This window comes from Dendropsophus ebraccatus, chromosome 5 (assembly GCF_027789765.1).
Source record: "Dendropsophus ebraccatus isolate aDenEbr1 chromosome 5, aDenEbr1.pat, whole genome shotgun sequence".
Taxonomy (NCBI): Eukaryota; Metazoa; Chordata; class Amphibia; order Anura; family Hylidae; genus Dendropsophus; species Dendropsophus ebraccatus.
The window spans coordinates 15,215,835-15,233,506 of NC_091458.1; the positions used below are offsets into that span (position 1 = coordinate 15,215,835).

General features: G+C 47.7%; 1 protein-coding gene across 1 annotated transcript in view; it reads right to left on the reverse strand.

The window, feature by feature from the left end:
- The window catches only part of DGAT2 (diacylglycerol O-acyltransferase 2), a 128,764-nt gene extending 121,069 nt beyond the window's left edge, over nt 1–7,695 (reverse strand). The window contains exons 1-6 of the mRNA XM_069972891.1: nt 7,621–7,695; nt 3,047–3,175; nt 2,823–2,930; nt 2,487–2,557; nt 1,744–1,948; nt 7–95 (exon numbers count right to left, since the gene is read on the reverse strand). Of these exons, the coding sequence (XP_069828992.1) occupies nt 7–95; nt 1,744–1,948; nt 2,487–2,557; nt 2,823–2,930; nt 3,047–3,175; nt 7,621–7,660 (642 nt within the window). The 5' untranslated portion in view covers nt 7,661–7,695. The remainder of the gene's footprint in view (nt 1–6; nt 96–1,743; nt 1,949–2,486; nt 2,558–2,822; nt 2,931–3,046; nt 3,176–7,620) is intronic.
- Between the last annotated feature and the right edge of the window lie 9,977 nt (nt 7,696–17,672).

The following is a 17,672-nucleotide window of genomic DNA, read 5'->3' on the forward strand; positions in this document are numbered from 1 at the left end:
CTCTGCGGCACCCCCCACCACTATCACCACGGCATTTCCAGTTCCGTTTTTGGACAGGATGTAATCTATAGTGTCTCGGTTCACGGGGCAGATTCCTGTCACAATAAAGTAACAACATTTACCCACAGGACAGGGTGAGGAATACAAGGCAGCAGTTTTTATATTAGTTTGGCCTCCAGGGGGCAGCACCGAGCTCTTCAGCTGCACATTAGATTACTAGAATCGCTGGGATTTCACCACAGCTACAAGTAGATTAGCATGATGTAACTTTTATGGAGACCGTAATCCCCAGCCACATTCCCACCCGCCATCTCCCCCTCAGATACACAACAAGCAGTATAAGATTCATGGCCACGGTCAATAGGCGCTCTGTTCTATAGATCATGACCGCTCCATCCTTGACCTTGGGTAGTTTGGCAACACTCCACAGCTGTAATGCTCCAAGAAACATTGGAATAAAGCCACCGTGGCTATTTCAGTCTGTTATGTTAAACGCTTTATTTTCATGACGGGACAAGTGACCAGCCAAAGGGCACAGGAAGCAGGACCCTCCGGGGTCACCTTGGAGGGTCTCTAACCTCCCCGATCCAATACTGCAAACCACCACCTATGGATTGGGGGGGGGGGGGGGGGGGGGGGGGCACTGTTCTGATCCCATTTATTGGGATTTATTTATTAAGTTATCAGAAGGAGTACTCCGATGAATTTTTTCTTCTTGCAGATCAGATTGTGTCAGAAAGTTATATAGTAATAGAAGTTATATAGATTTGTAATTCCTGCCATGGACAGAGGTGGCAGCAGAGAGCACTGGAAAGAATATACCACTTCCTGCAGGACATGCTGATAAGTACTGGAAGACTATAGAGATTTTTAAATATAACTTTACAACACCAGTTGATATGGGGGAAAAATAAAAAATAAAAAAATAAATCACCGGAGGACCCCTTTAATAGATTCCAATAATCTTAGGTGATTCCAAATTCCCAGCTGCCATCACTGGAACAGTGTACAGGGACAATCACCTTAGGAGGTGCCCTTACAGGACACCAGGACAGTGGGGTAGAAGTAGAAACCCCTGGCTGGTGCCAAAATGGCTGCCAAACATCTCCTATACCCTTCCCCCTTACACACACTTTACCAAAAATGGTTTTAAAGTCTCGGTCACCAGGTGTCTCACTTTCCTGCAGTTTACTGTCCACCACCTGTTGTCAGGGAAAGTTTGTACCTAGTAACAGCTATGTGAGGACAGAACATGAAGTGGGGGTGGGGTTTACCATGTGCAGGAGGGAGTGCCTGGGCTGTGTACCTGAAGTCTGCTTGGTATGGATGACCTAACACTGTTCCTTAAAGGTAAATCATGGCTTCCCTCTCAGTGACCACCATAAAGCTTAGGGCTGCTGTATGGCCACCAAGTTGCAGTGTAGTCTCTGCTCCCTTTAGCATCTTTTGTAGCAGCAACCCCTTCCTTGCTGTGCTGCAGTTTTTCATTTCTACTCAAATAGCACCTTACAGACATAGTGCATAAGTAACCCCTTCTACTTCTAGGCAAGTATGACAATTGTCTAAAATTCCCTTGAAGTGTTGGGAGCAATGAATAGCTCCCTGGCAATAAGATAATCAGGAGTAGTGGCTGTGGAAACTTGCCTTGTGCTCCTCAGGGGTGGGGCCTATAGCCACACCCACTAATGATTGGGAGATCTAGAATATACAAAATCTGGTCTTCACTTAGCGCAGAGCACTTACCTCCAGACATTAGGTAGTCCCTTAGTACCGGCAGTCTGAAGTTTCCTGCCAGCGTGGCAAGGTACGGCTTAATACCAGGGAACTTTTTGGAGACACCGGTAGCTTCAGTCCCAAAGTTGCAGAAGCCCCCCAGACACATGATCCCATGGGGGTGGTAGCCAAAGATGTAGTTGCGGCTGGGCAGCAGGTTGTGAGTTTTCACCAACTGGAAGATAAAAGGAGAAACAAGTTCAGACTGGCAAAACCAAAGTCAGAAGGTTCTTGGCAGAGGTCAGCATCTCGCTCATGCCCAGTGCCAACTAACCTATAATAAGGGCACGTGAAGCGGCCATGACTGATTAGATCAGGAGCGATCAGCTTGAGTCATTATCAGCGGCAAAGGTCGGAGCCGTAAATGTCTCATAAGACACTCGCTCAGCCTGGGAATTTCTTCAAAGTCCTAACAAACAATCCTGGTGTCCCCGGAGTCACCCTAACACGTCAGGTCAGCTAGGGTGGCGGGCATCTGACAATGGGCCTAAGTCAAGACTGAGCCCCCTATGGGCAGTGGGAATAGGATAGAAGATGACAGTTATGGTTTACTAGGCAAGTTACAGATACAGCTGAGCTGAATTTGTCAGTTTCATGTACTCTATGGAAGACTAGACAACATTGTGATGTAACCGGAAGAATTCAGCTCCGCAACATAAACCGTCTATAGTGATGAAGACACAATCTACCACTTCAAAGTGTCAAACACTTACCCGTATAGGAAAGTAGTCCCGGAAGTAACGCCACATGGCCCAGTTCCTCACCCATGAGGATCGTCTGCCACCTGTGATGGGTGAACAATGGAGGAGGTCAGACAACCACTTTACAGAGAACGTAACGTGTGTGTATACAGTGACACCACCAGCAGAATAGTGAGTGCAGCTCTGGGGTATAATACAGGATGTATATCAGTATTGTAATGTATGTACACAGTGACCCCACCAGCAGAATAGTGAGTGCAGCTCTGGGGTATAATACAGGATGTATATCAGGATCAGTAACCGCACCAGCAGAATAGTGAGTGCAGCTCTGGAGCTCTTGCCATTTACCTTTATTGGGAGTATTCCAGTCGAAGACCAGCCAGGCCAGATATAAAGCAGCGATGAGCCAGCAGTCTGTGCAGAAGATGTAGAGGAGGATGACGGTACACGCTACACCTGTCATGCACAGAATATCATTACTTTGCAGAATAAGCAGATTTTATGACCCATGCTTCCCTTGCAGCACCTGCCAAAAAGGAAGCTCCCCTGCAGAACGTAACATTAGCTCTTACCCATTGCCAGGAAGCTGAGGACCCATTGTAGCACTGAGATAATCTGCAGGTGTCTTTCCACTCGAGACTTGGTCAGCCATGGGATGGAGGGCAGATCCTGCACGGTGGAGAAGATGCTGGATCCCGTCCCTGGAGGGAGAGAAAAGCCACATCAATTGGTCACTCACCCTCCTTACATGGTGGCTGGTAGATAGATCAGAGCTAGAACAGACAGACAATCACATCCAGAGCTGCATTCATAGTGCAGCCTTCTCTGAACCTCATTCTGCATGCAGCTTTGGATGCGACTGGAGGAGATCTATAGATCCTCACAGTATGGGAAATGGTTACTGGAAAACAGGGACTAGGTCTATTAATAGGGGGAGAACAGACAAATTAGGGACCCCCCATGTTGTACCCATCTAATAATGATCTCCCTATAGGGGCCAGTAGTGTTTAGGCCTCCGGTGTTAACCAGGGACACAATGGGACAAAGCAACGGACGCCACACATTGGACTCTGCCTCCTCAGACCTCCCTGATCAGCTTATCCTCCGATGCTGCATATTTCTGCAGAACCATTTCACTGCCAGATCCCTCCACTGGACTCTTTAAGGAATTTGTTAAAACTCAAGATCTACACCCCCCACCCCTACTGTAAATTATAAACCTATTACAGGCCACTTACACCAACACACCCCCTATCCCCGCCCACCAAGGTCACAAGAAGTCATACACGGTACACACGTTACAGGATCCGCTGTTCTGCTACTTGCCCAGATTAAAGGGGAACTCAAGCTAAAATCTCATTCAAATCAATTGGTTTCAGAAAGTTATATAGATTTGTAATTTGCTTGTATTTAAAAATCTCCAGTCTTCCATTACTTATCAGTTGCTGCATGTCCTGCAGGACGTGGTGTATTCTCTCCAGTGTGACAGTGCTCTCTGCTGCCACCTCTGTCCGACTGGAGAGAATACAGAATACACCACTTCCTGCAGGACATGCAGCAACTGATTGGAAGACTGGAGATTTTTTAAATAGAAGTAAATTACAAATCTATACAACTTTATGAAACCAATTGATTTGAAAGAAAGATTTTTGCTGGAGTACCCCTTTAAGGTGTTGGACAGGTCAAACGTTTCAATCAGGGTCTGAATGGTCAGATGCCTACTGATCATTAGATATAGCTGGGAGAAACACTGGGCTGGGTGCTTCACTGCAGGAAGAAGAGTAAAGTGAGTCATGGAGAGAAGTGCTCAGCCTTGTGCTTCTCCCAGCTCTACCTATCAGTAGAGGGATAAACACCCAGATCCCGTCCCATCACAACCTGACATGCAGCAATAACCCCCACTCCCCCCAGTTCACAGGTCTAAGATCATTTACAAACCAATAGTAGGTGTCACCACCTTTCAGCAGCAGAGAAGTCAGAGCAGGTCATTGCCAGTTACTGAATAGAGGCGCTCAAGCAAAACTAATGGGCTCCCATACCAGGAAAGGAGGATGTGATATAACCAGCAAGTGCCTGGGGCATACTGGGAGGTATACAGCCCCCCAGACATGGCAGCCAGGGCTGGAGGCAAACTAGCTGGGTGGTCTTAAAGGGAGCCTCACCTATTATCTCTGATATATCTCTTATCTCTGATACACAGCTCCAAATCCTCAGCTGCATAGCCAGAATGACCCGACTCCTCATACAGCTCCATGTCCGCCTGATGATCTACACTGTTCTGGCCAACAATGGGATACAGTCCATAACACTTATAAATAGTACATGTCCTTGGAATCCTACAGCACGTCCCTGACCGCAGATCGCCGGGCAGCATGTAACCGAGCAGCCACTGGTTATTTCATGAGATCTCATTAGGGAGAGAACAAGGCGGAAATATTTATAGCGTCAGGTACAGAGCACGACACCGGAACGCAGAAAGATACTGTATCTCAGCGGCTTCACTGAGTGTGTACATACATTACATTACTGATCCTGAGTTACATCCTGTATTATCCTCCAGAGCTGCACTCACTATTCTGCTGGTAGGGTCACTGTGTCCATACATTACTGATCCTGAGTTACATCCTGTATTATACCCCAGAGCTGCACTCACTATTCTGCTGGTGGAGTCACTGTGTACATACATTACTGATCCTGAGTTACATCCTGTATTATACCCCAGAGCTGCACTCACTATTCTGCTGGTGGAGTCACTGTGTACATACATTACTGATCCTGAGTTACATCCTGTATAGTGGCGGAAATATCACTTGTGCAGCCAGTTCAGCTGCACAGGGGCCCAGGCCAACAGAGGGGCCCGCCAGACTCTGACTCAGCCTCAGCCTAGCGGGCCCCTCCACTGCCCCGGGCCCCACTGGATAGGTGATATGTATTCTCCTGCCACCCTGCAGCCAGGATAGGTAGTGTGTGTGTGTGTGTGTGTGTGTGTGTGTGTGTGGTATGTGAGGATGTGGGGCAGCTACGATGGGTAGTGTGGGTAGGAATTGGGGGGGGGGGGGGGGGGGGAAGGTGGGGTGTTGTGTGTGGTGTGAGGGTGGGGGGCAGTCAGGAATATGGTGGCATGGTTTGCTTATGGGGGGGGGGGGACCCAGGCAATTTTTTTGCACAGGGGCCCTATACAGTCCGTTCACCCTTGATCCTGTATTATCCCCCAGAGCTGCACTCACTATTCTGCTGGTGGGGTCACTGTGTCCCTACATTACTGATCCTGAGTTACATCCTGTATTATCCTCCAGAGCTGCATTCACTATTCTGCTGGTAGGGTCACTGTGTCCATACATTACTGATCCTGAGTTACATCCTGTATTATACCCCAGAGCTGCACTCATTATTCTGCTGTGTACATACACAGACTGCTCGATGTAGCTGAGTGCTGTAGAGTAATACGCAGCAGAGAGGAGTATGACAGCGGCCGGCAGATAATGAAGCGGTAACACTAACAGCTCAGCCGAATCTATGCCCATCCTCCTCTACAACTTTCTACTAGGTTTCCGTTCTCACCACTAAGATCGCTGCTTGCTGTCAGTGACTGGGAATAGTGTCCATTCTGCTTGTATACATGTATCTATTCTGGAGAGGTGACACATCCAGAGTACAGATCTCCCCTGTGCTGATGGTTTGTTACAATGTGTCAGTGCAGGGGGTCCAGACTGCTTCCCTAGCAGGAGAGTATACGCTGTATACAGGATCAGGATGCAGACAGGAGGCTTCCAATTCACTGACAGCAAGCAGAGATCTGGAACAGAGTAAACTAGAAGCTCTTCCTTGTACTCTGCTGCCCCGTGAATAGTCTATGACAGAGAAACCTGTCGGGGGAGGGTGTCTCATACATTGTTCCATCTCCAGGGTCTCTGGGGAAGTCACATAGTGATACAGACTGGAGACCATGAGGTTACAGCCCATTATCTCACAGCTCTGCTCCCCTCCCCCCTACAGAGACAGGATCCATCCCCTGCCCATCCCCCTCGGAGCTCTCCATTTGTTGCAGAGCTACAACTCCCTTTATACCCAAACAAACACTGTCCAGGCATGATGGGGATTGTAGTTCTGCAACAGATGAAGTTACAGGTTATAGAGCCACTAACCTCCGAACCCTTAGACCAGGAGCCAATGCCTCCCCTATATACCTGTGCTATAGGCTCTGCAGATGGGGGACGGGGGGGGGGGGGGGGGGGGGGGGGGAAGAGTGCAGCAACTTACTACCCCCCTCAGCTATCGCTCTACTACTACTACTCCCAGCATACCTAGACTTGTAGTCTCACCAGATCTAAAACCATATGTTACAGATCAACACAAACTACAGTGCCCCAATATACTGTATTAGATGGAGCAGAGCTGAGAGCATCAATGACATGACAACCCCAGCTCTGCTATATCACCATATTGCAGCAATGCAGCCTGCCATAGAGTGTAAGCTCTGCAGCCCAGACACCAGCAGCAGCAATGCAGCCTGATCTACACTATACAGAAAGCAGGAAGGAATCCAATGGAAAGATCCAGACAGCTCTATACAGGGAAGGGAGATTATATATATATATATATATATATATATATATATATATATATATATATATATATATATATATATATATATATATATATATATACACACACACACATACACCCCATCTCTATACAGGGAGTGGGTGTAATATATATATATATATATATATATATATATATATATATATATCCGCTAGATAGGATCTATATATCTGGCATTATAGGATGTGCTGCTGCAGGTGGATCTGCCATTGAGGGTGATGGATCAATCAGAGGTCTGCTCCACCTGCCTCGGCAGCAGCCCCATGTGGTGAATGGCCGGTAAGCGGTATAACGAGCCTGTCAGTGTCCGGTAAGCGGTATAACGAGCCTGTCAGTGTCCGGTAAGCGGTATAACGAGCCTGTCAGTGTCCGGTAAGCGGTATACTATAGCGGTATAACGAGCCTGTCAGTGGGCGGTACACTATAGCGGTATAACGAGCCTGTCAGTGTCCGGTATACTATAGCGGTATAACGAGCCTGTCAGTGTCCGGTAAGCGGTACACTATAGCGGTATAACGAGCCTGTCAGTGGGCGCACTCACCCCGCAGCAGCCCGGAGTAGGCGGCGATGATGGTCTTCATGGTGCAGAGCGGACACCCCCGGACTGTGCACGGTACTGGCTGCTGAGCGCTGCGCCTTATATATACAGACGGGGGAGGAGGACGCAACCAAGTGTCGGCTGCGGGGGGAGGAGCCGTGTACATGCAGGGAGCGGGTGATCGGCGCTGGCACCGGGAACAGTGATGGGGAATGGAGCAATGTGCCCTCCGCAATGGTCTGCAAGATTGCTGATTTATAGCTGGTAACTGGGCACACTGATAGAGAGCTGAATGTGACAGATAGAGAGTGTAATAAGCCAAAGAGTGACCCCCCATAATACTGTGCCAACCACTGATCCCCCCATAATACTGTGCCAACCAGTGACCCCCCCATAATACTGTGCCAACCAGTGACCCCCCATAACAATGTGCCAACCAGTGACCCCCCCATAATACTGTGCCAACCAGTGACCCCCCATAATACTGTGCCAACCACTGACCCCCCATAACAATGTGCCAACCAGTGACCCCCCATAATACTGTGCCAACCACTGATCCCCTATAATAATGTGCCAACCAGTGACCCCCCCCATAATACTGTGCCAACCACTGATCCCCCATAACAATGTGCCAACCAGTGACCCCCATAACAATGTGCCAACCAGTGACCCCCATAATACTGTGCCAACCACTGATCCCCCATAACAATGTGCCAACCAGTGATCCTTATAATACTAAGCCAACCACTGATCCCCCATAATACTGTGCCAACCAGTGATCCCCCATAATAATGTGCCAACCAGTGACCCCCATAACAATGTGCCAACCAGTGACCCCCATAATACTGTGCCAACCAGTGACCCCCATAATACTAAGCCAACCACTGATCCCCTATAATAATGTGCCAACCAGTGACCCCCCCCCCATAATACTGTGCCAACCACTGATCCCCCCATAACAATGTGCCAACCAGTGACCCCCCATAATACTGTGCCAACCACTGATCCCCTATAATAATGTGCCAACCAGTGACCCCCCCATAATACTGTGCCAACCACTGATCCCCCATAACAATGTGCCAACCAGTGACCCCCATAATACTGTGCCAACCAGTGACCCCCATAATACTAAGCCAACCAGTGACCCCCCATAATACTAAGCCAACCAGTGACCCCCCATAATACTGTGCCAACCAGTGACCCCCCATAATACTGTGCCAACCAGTGATCCTTATAATACTAAGCCAACCAGTGACCCCCCATAATACTGTGCCAACCAGTGACCCCCCCCATAATACTGTGCCAACCACTGATCCCCCATAATAATGTGCCAACCAGTGATCCCCATAACAATGTGCCAACCAGTGACCCCCCATAATACTGTGCCAACCAGTGATCCTTATAATACTAAGCCAACCAGTGACCCCCATAATACTGTGCCAACCACTGATCCCCCATAACAATGTGCCAACCAGTGACCCCCCATAATACTGTGCCAACCAGTGATCCTTATAATACTAAGCCAACCAGTGACCCCCCATAATACTGTGCCAACCAGTGATCCTTATAATACTAAGCCAACCAGTGACCCCCCATAATACTGTGCTAACCAGTGACCCCCCCATAATACTGTGCCAACCACTGACCCCCCATAATAATGTGCCAACCAGTGATCCCCATAACAATGTGCCAACCACTGATCCCCCATAATACTGTGCCAACCAGTGACCCCCCCCATAATACTAAGCCAACCAGTGACCCCCCCATAATACTAAGCCAACCAGTGATCCTTATAATAATGTGCAAACCAGTGACCCCCCATAACACTGTGCCAACCACTGATCCCCATAATACTGTGCCAACCACTGACCCCCCACAACAATGTGCCAACCACTGACCCCCCCCCCATAATACTGTGCCAACCACTGATACCCTATAATAATGTGCCAACCACTGATACCCTATAATAATGTGCCAACCACTGATCCCCCATAATAATGTGCCAACCACTGATACCCTTTAATAATGTGCCAACCAGTGACCCCCCATAATACTGTGCCAACCACTGACCCCCCCCATAATAATGTGCCAACCACTGATCCCCTATAATAATGTGCCAACCACTGATCTCCTATAATAATGTGCCAACCAGTGACCCCCATAACAATGTGCCAACCACTGACCTCCCATAATACTGTGCCAACCACTGATACCCTATAATAATGTGCCAACCAGTGACCCCCCATAATACTGTGCCAACCACTGATCCCCCATAACAATGTGCCAACCAGTGACCCCCCATAATACTGTGCCAACCACTGATCCCCTATAATAATGTGCCAACCAGTGACCCCCCATAATACTGTGCCAACCACTGATCCCCCATAACAATGTGCCAACCAGTGACCCCCATAATACTGTGCCAACCAGTGACCCCCATAATACTAAGCCAACCAGTGACCCCCCATAATACTAAGCCAACCAGTGACCCCCCATAATACTGTGCCAACCAGTGACCCCCCATAATACTGTGCCAACCAGTGATCCTTATAATACTAAGCCAACCAGTGACCCCCCATAATACTGTGCCAACCAGTGATCCTTATAATACTAAGCCAACCAGTGACCCCCCATAATACTGTGCCAACCACTGATCCCCCATAACAATGTGCCAACCAGTGACCCCCATAACAATGTGCCAACCAGTGACCCCCCATAATACTAAGCCAGCCAGTGACCCCCATAATACTAAGCCAACCAGTGACCCCCCATAATACTGTGCCAACCAGTGATCCTTATAATACTAAGCCAACCAGTGACCCCCCCATAATACTGTGCCAACCAGTGACCCCCCCATAATACTGTGCCAACCACTGATCCCCCATAATAATGTGCCAACCAGTGATCCCCATAACAATGTGCCAACCACTGATCCCCCATAATACTGTGCCAACCAGTGACCCCCCCATAATACTAAGCCAACCAGTGACCCCCCCATAATACTAAGCCAACCAGTGATCCTTATAATAATGTGCCAACCAGTGACCCCCATAATACTGTGCCAACCACTGATCCCCATAATACTGTGCCAACCACTGACCCCCCATAACAATGTGCCAACCACTGACCCCCCCCCATAATACTGTGCCAACCACTGATACCCTATAATAATGTGCCAACCACTGATACCCTATAATAATGTGCCAACCACTGATCCCCCATAATAATGTGCCAACCACTGATCCCCATAACAATGTGCCATCCACTGATCCCCTATAATAATGTGCCAACCACTGATACCCTATAATAATGTGCCAACCACTGATCCCCCATAATAATGTGCCAACCACTGATACCCTTTAATAATGTGCCAACCAGTGACCCCCCATAATACTGTGCCAACCACTGACCCCCCCATAATAATGTGCCAACCACTGATCCCCATAACAATGTGCCATCCACTGATCCCCTATAATAATGTGCCAACCACTGATCTCCTATAATAATGTGCCAACCACTGATCCCCATAACAATGTGCCAACCACTGATCCCCATAATAATGTGCCAACCACTGACCTCCCATAATACTGTGCCAACCACTGATACCCTATAATAATGTGCCAACCAGTGACCCCCCATAATAATGTGCCAACCACTGACCCCCCCATAATAATGTGCCAACCACTGATCCCCATAACAATGTGCCAACCAGTGACCCCCCATAATACTGTGCCAACCACTGATCCCCATAATAATGTACCAACCACTGATCCCCATAATACTGTGCCAACCACTGACCCCCCCATAACAATGTGCCAACCACTGATCCCCATAATAATGTGCCAACCACTGACCTCCCATAATACTGTGCCAATCACTGATACCCTATAATACTGTGCCAACCAGTGACCCCCCCATAATAATGTGCCAACCAGTGACCCCCCATAATACTGTGCCAACCACTGATTCCCCATAACAATGTGCCAACCACTGATCCCCTATAATAATGTGCCAACCACTGATACCCTATAATAATGTGCCAACCACTGATCCCCCATAATAATGTGCCAACCACTGATACCCTTTAATAATGTGCCAACCAGTGACCCCCCATAATACTGTGCCAACCACTGACCCCCCCATAATAATGTGCCAACCACTGATCCCCTATAATAATGTGCCAACCACTGATCTCCTATAATAATGTGCCAACCAGTGACCCCCATAACAATGTTCCAACCACTGATCCCCATAATAATGTGCCAACCACTGACCTCCCATAATACTGTGCCAACCACTGATACCCTATAATAATGTGCCAACCAGTGACCCCCCATAATACTGTGCCAACCACTGATCCCCCATAACAATGTGCCAACCAGTGACCCCCCATAATACTGTGCCAACCACTGATCCCCTATAATAATGTGCCAACCAGTGACCCCCCATAATACTGTGCCAACCACTGATTCCCCATAACAATGTGCCAACCACTGATCCCCTATAATAATGTGCCAACCACTGATCCCCCATAACAATGTGCCAACCACTGATCCCCTATAATAATGTGCCAACCACTGATCCCCTATAATAATGTGCCAACCACTGATCCCCTATAATAATGTGCCAACCACTGATCTCCTATAATAATGTGCCAACCAGTGACCCCCATAATAATGTGCCAACCACTGATCCCCTATAATAATGTGCCAACCACTGATCCCCCATAATAATGTGCCAACCACTGATCCCCATAATACTGTGCCAACCACTGATCCCCCATAACAATGTGCCAACCAGTGATCCCCATAATACTGTGCCAACCACTGATACCCTATAATAATGTGCCAACCAGTGACCCCCCATAATAATGTGCCAACCAGTGACCCCCCCATAATAATGTGCCAACCAGTGACCCCCCATAATACTGTGCCAACCACTGATCCCCCATAATACTGTGCCAACCACTGATCCCCCATAATACTGTGCCAACCACTGATTCCCCATAACAATGTGCCAACCACTGATCCCCTATAATAATGTGCCAACCACTGACCCCCCATAATACTGTGCCAACCACTGATCCCCCATAACAATGTGCCAACCAGTGATCCCCCATAATAATGTGCCAACCAGTGATCCCCCATAATAATGTGCCAACCACTGATCCCCATAATACTGTGCCAACCACTGATCCCCCATAACAATGTGCCAACCAGTGATCCCCATAATACTGTGCCAACCACTGATACCCTATAATAATGTGCCAACCAGTGACCCCCATAATAATGTGCCAACCAGTGACCCCCCATAATACTGTGCCAACCACTGATCCCCCATAATACTGTGCCAACCACTGATTCCCCATAACAATGTGCCAACCACTGATCCCCTATAATAATGTGCCAACCACTGACCCCCCATAATACTGTGCCAACCACTGATCCCCCATAACAATGTGCCAACCAGTGATCCCCCATAATAATGTGCCAACCAGTGATCCCCTATAATAATATGCCAACCACTGATCCCCCATAATAATGTGCCAACCACTGATCCCCATAATAATGTGCCAACCACTGATCCCTATAATAATGTGCCAACCACTGATCCCCCATAATAATGTGCCAACCACTGATCCCCCATAACAATGTGCCAACCACTGATCCCCACAACAATGTGCCAACCAGTGATCCCCCATAATAATGTGCCAACCAGTGACCCCCCATAATAATGTGCCAACCACTGATCCCCATAACAATGTGCCAACCACTGATCCCCCATAACAATATTTTAGCCAAATTTAGCTGCCATGGGGTCTATAGGGGAATATACTGTCATTGTGTCGCAGAGTCAGCATGGGGACAGCGGTTAGGGTGACTGATCGGGGGGTGTAGCAGAACTGACACAACTCATGGGGAACGCCAGCGAACAAAATATTTTCTAATCAACTGGTGTCAAAAATGTATGCAGATTTGTAAATTACTTCTATTTAAAAATCTCCAGTCTTCCAGTACTTATCAGCTGCTACATGTCCTGCAGAAATTGGTGTATTCTTTCCCGTCTGACACAGTGCTCTCTGCTGCCACCTCTGTCCATGTCAGGAACTGTCCAGAGCAGCAGCAAATCATTTGTGAAAACTCTTTTATCTGTTGTACTTTCGATGTACTCTTGTTATACTTTTGTTTGCCAAACTTTACTTTGGTTTGCAAAAAAACATTTTATTGACAAAAATTCAATAAAATATATTGAAACAGAAAACCTCTCCTGCTCTGGACAGTTCCTGACATGGACAGAGGTGGCAGCAGAGAGCCCTGTGTCCCTCTGGAGAGAATACATCACTTCCTGCAGGACATACAGCAGCTGATAAGTACTGGAAGAGTAAAATACAAATCTATGTAACTTTTTGACTCCAGTTGATTAAGAAAAATATGTACAGTTTTAAAGGTCCCTTTGACTTATTGATATGTCCTATAGATATCTTAAAATTTCTGATCAGTCGGGGTGATCACTGAGACAGGGAGTGAAGCCCTTAGCTGAGCGCTTCTCCTAGTTGTTGTGGTCCTGACCATTACGGAGCCTTGTGATATTACTACGGCCAGTGTCGGGTTCAGCTCTCAGACTGGCAGACTGGGGGTGGGACAGTGTCACAGAGGGCAGACAATGGAACAGCCGTCCAAGGGCAACGGCCAGGTGTCCTTGCTTGGTCTGTCACTACGCTGGCACTGGACCCACCCTGGATGGGATCTCTGTCTGGCGTACAGTGTGCCCTCCATATATAGAGACAAGGAAATTAGGAAATGGGGGCACAAGTGACTGGCGAAGCTGCAATAGTCTCTATTGTCTCCCAGCAGAAGGAGTCAGAGCTAAATATAGGAATTGTGACTTTACAAGACAAGGGAAAGTGCTGCCCCATGCCCACCCTGCCTGGCACCCATCCCTGTGCCCATAGTATGTGCTGTCCTCTGCCATCCCAATAGCCAGTGTTACTCTATCCCTCTGCCCACTGATATGGAGAGGGGTCCCCCTGGCACCTTGGATTGTGGGAACAGGGATATCAGACACCAATCGACTGTGGAGGTCTAAGAGGGTCCCGAAGCTGTGCCCCTTATCTATAAGCTGTGCCCCTTCTCTATAAGCTGTGCCCCTTATCTATAAGCTGTGCCCCTTCTGTATAAGCTGTGCCCTTTATCTATAAGCTGTGCCCCTTATCTATAAGCTGTGCCCTTTATCTATAAGCTGTGCCCCTTATCTATAAGCTGTGCCCCTTATCTATTAGCTGTGCCCCTTATGTATAAGCTGTGCCCCTTCTCTATAAGCTGTGCCCCTTCTCTATAAGCTGTGCCCCTTATCTATAAGCTGTGCCCCTTATCTATAAGCTGTGCCCCTTATCTATAAGCTGTGCCCCTTATCTATAAGCGGTGCCCCTTATCTATGAGCTGTGCCCCTTATCTATAAGCTGTGCCCCTTCTCTGTAAGCTGTGCCCCTTCTCTATAAGCTGTGCCCCTTATGTATAAGCTGTGCCCCTTATGTATAAGCTGTGCCCCTTATCTATAAGCTGTGCCCCTTATCTATAAGCGGTGCCCCTTATCTATGAGCTGTGCCCCTTATCTATAAGCTGTGCCCCTTATGTATAAGCTGTGCCCCTTATCTATAAGCTGTGCCCCTTCTCTATAAGCTGTGCCCCTTATCTATAAGCTGTGCCCCTTATCTATAAGCTGTGCCCCTTCTGTATAAGCTATGCCCCTTCTCTATAAGCTGTGCCCCTTATCTATAAGCTATGCCCCTTCTCTATAAGATGTGCCCCTTCTCTATAAGCTGTGCCCCTTATCTATAAGCTGTGCCCCTTATCTATAAGCTGTGCCCCTTCTGTATAAGCTGTGCCCCTTCTCTATAAGCTGTGCCCCTTATGTATAAGCTGTGCCCCTTCTCTATAAGCTGTGCCCCTTCTCTATAAGCTGTGCCCCTTCTGTATAAGCTGTGCCCCTTCTCTATAAGCTCTGCCCCTTATCTATAAGCTGTGCCTCTTATCTATAAGCTGTGCCCCTTATCTATAAGCTGTGCCCCTTATCTATAAGCTGTGCCCCTTATCTATAAGCTATGCCCCTTCTGTATAAGCTGTGCCCCTTATCTATAAGCTGTGCCCCTTATCTATGAGCTGTGCCCCTTATCTATAAGCTGTGCCCCTTCTGTATAAGCTGTGCCCCTTCTCTATAAGCTATGCCCCTTATCTATAAGCTGTGCCTCTTATCTATAAGCTGTGCCCCTTATCTATAAGCTGTGCCCCTTATCTATAAGCTGTGCCCCTTCTGTATAAGCTGTGCCCCTTCTGTATAAGCTGTGCCCCTTATCTATAAGCTGTGCCCCTTATCTATGAGCTGTGCCCCTTATCTATAAGCTGTGCCCCTTCTGTATAAGCTGTGCCCCTTCTGTATAAGCTGTGCCCCTTCTCTATAAGCTATGCCCCTTATCTATAAGCGGTGCCCCTTCTCTATAAGCTGTGCCCCTTCTGTATAAGCTGTGCCCCTTCTCTATAAGCTATGCCCCTTATCTATAAGCTATGCCCCTTCTCTATAAGCTGTGCCCCTTATCTATTAGCTGTGCCCCTTATGTATAAGCTGTGCCCCTTATGTATAAGCTGTGCCCCTTCTCTATAAGCTGTGCCTCTTCTCTATAAGCTGTGCCCCTTATCTATAAGCTGTGCCCCTTATCTATAAGCGGTGCCCCTTATGTATAAGCTATGCCCCTTATCTATAAGCTGTGCCCCTTATCTATAAGTTGTGCCCCTTATCTATAAGCGGTGCCCCTTCTCTATAAGCTGTGCCCCTTCTGTATAAGCTGTGCCCCTTCTCTATAAGCTATGCCCCTTATCTATAAGCTATGCCCCTTCTCTATAAGCTGTGCCCCTTATCTATTAGCTGTGCCCCTTATGTATAAGCTGTGCCCCTTATGTATAAGCTATGCCCCTTATCTATAAGCTGTGCCTCTTCTCTATAAGCTGTGCCCCTTATCTATAAGCTGTGCCCCTTATCTATAAGCGGTGCCCCTTATGTATAAGCTATGCCCCTTATCTATAAGCTGTGCCCCTTATCTATAAGTTGTGCCCCTTATCTATAACCTGTGCCCCTTCTCTATAACCTGTGCCCCTTATCTATAAGCTGTGCCCCTTATCTATAAGCTATGCCCCTTCTCTATAAGCTGTGCCCCTATCTATAAGCGGTGCCCCTTCTCTATAAGCTATGCCCCTTCTCTATAAGCTGTGCCCCTTATCTATTAGCTGTGCCCCTTATGTATAAGCTGTGCCCCTTCTCTATAAGCTGTGCCCCTTCTCTATAAGCTGTGCCCCTTCTCTATAAGCTATGCCCCTTCTCTATAAGCTGTGCCCCTTCTGTATAAGCTGTGCCCCTTCTCTATAAGCTATGCCCCTTCTCTATAAGCTGTGCCCCTTATCTATAAGCTGTGCCCCTTATCTATAAGCTGTGCCCCTTATCTATAAGCGGTGCCCCTTATCTATAATCTATGCCCCTTCTCTATAAGCTGTGCCCCTTATCTATAAGCGGTGCCCCTTATCTATAAGCTATGCCCCTTCTCTATAAGCTGTGCCCCTTATCTATAAGCTGTGCCCCTATCTATAAGCTGTGCCCCTTCTCTATAAGCTATGCCCCTTCTCTATAAGCGGTGCCCCTTCTCTATAAGCTGTGCCCCTTATCTATTAGCTGTGCCCCTTATCTATAAGCTGTGCCTCTTATCTATAAGCTGTGCCCCTTCTCTATAAGCTGTGCCCCTTCTCTATAAGCTATGCCCCTTATCTATAAGCGGTGCCCCTTATCTATAAGCTATGCCCCTTCTCTATAAGCTGTGCCCCTTCTCTATAAGCTGTGCCCCTTCTCTATAAGCTATGCCCCTTATCTATAAGCTATGCCCCTTCTCTATAATCTATGCCCCTTATCTATAAGCTGTGCCCCTTATCTATAAGCTATGCCCCTTATCTATAAGCTATGCCCCTTCTCTATAATCTATGCCCCTTATCTATAAGCTGTGCCCCTTATCTATA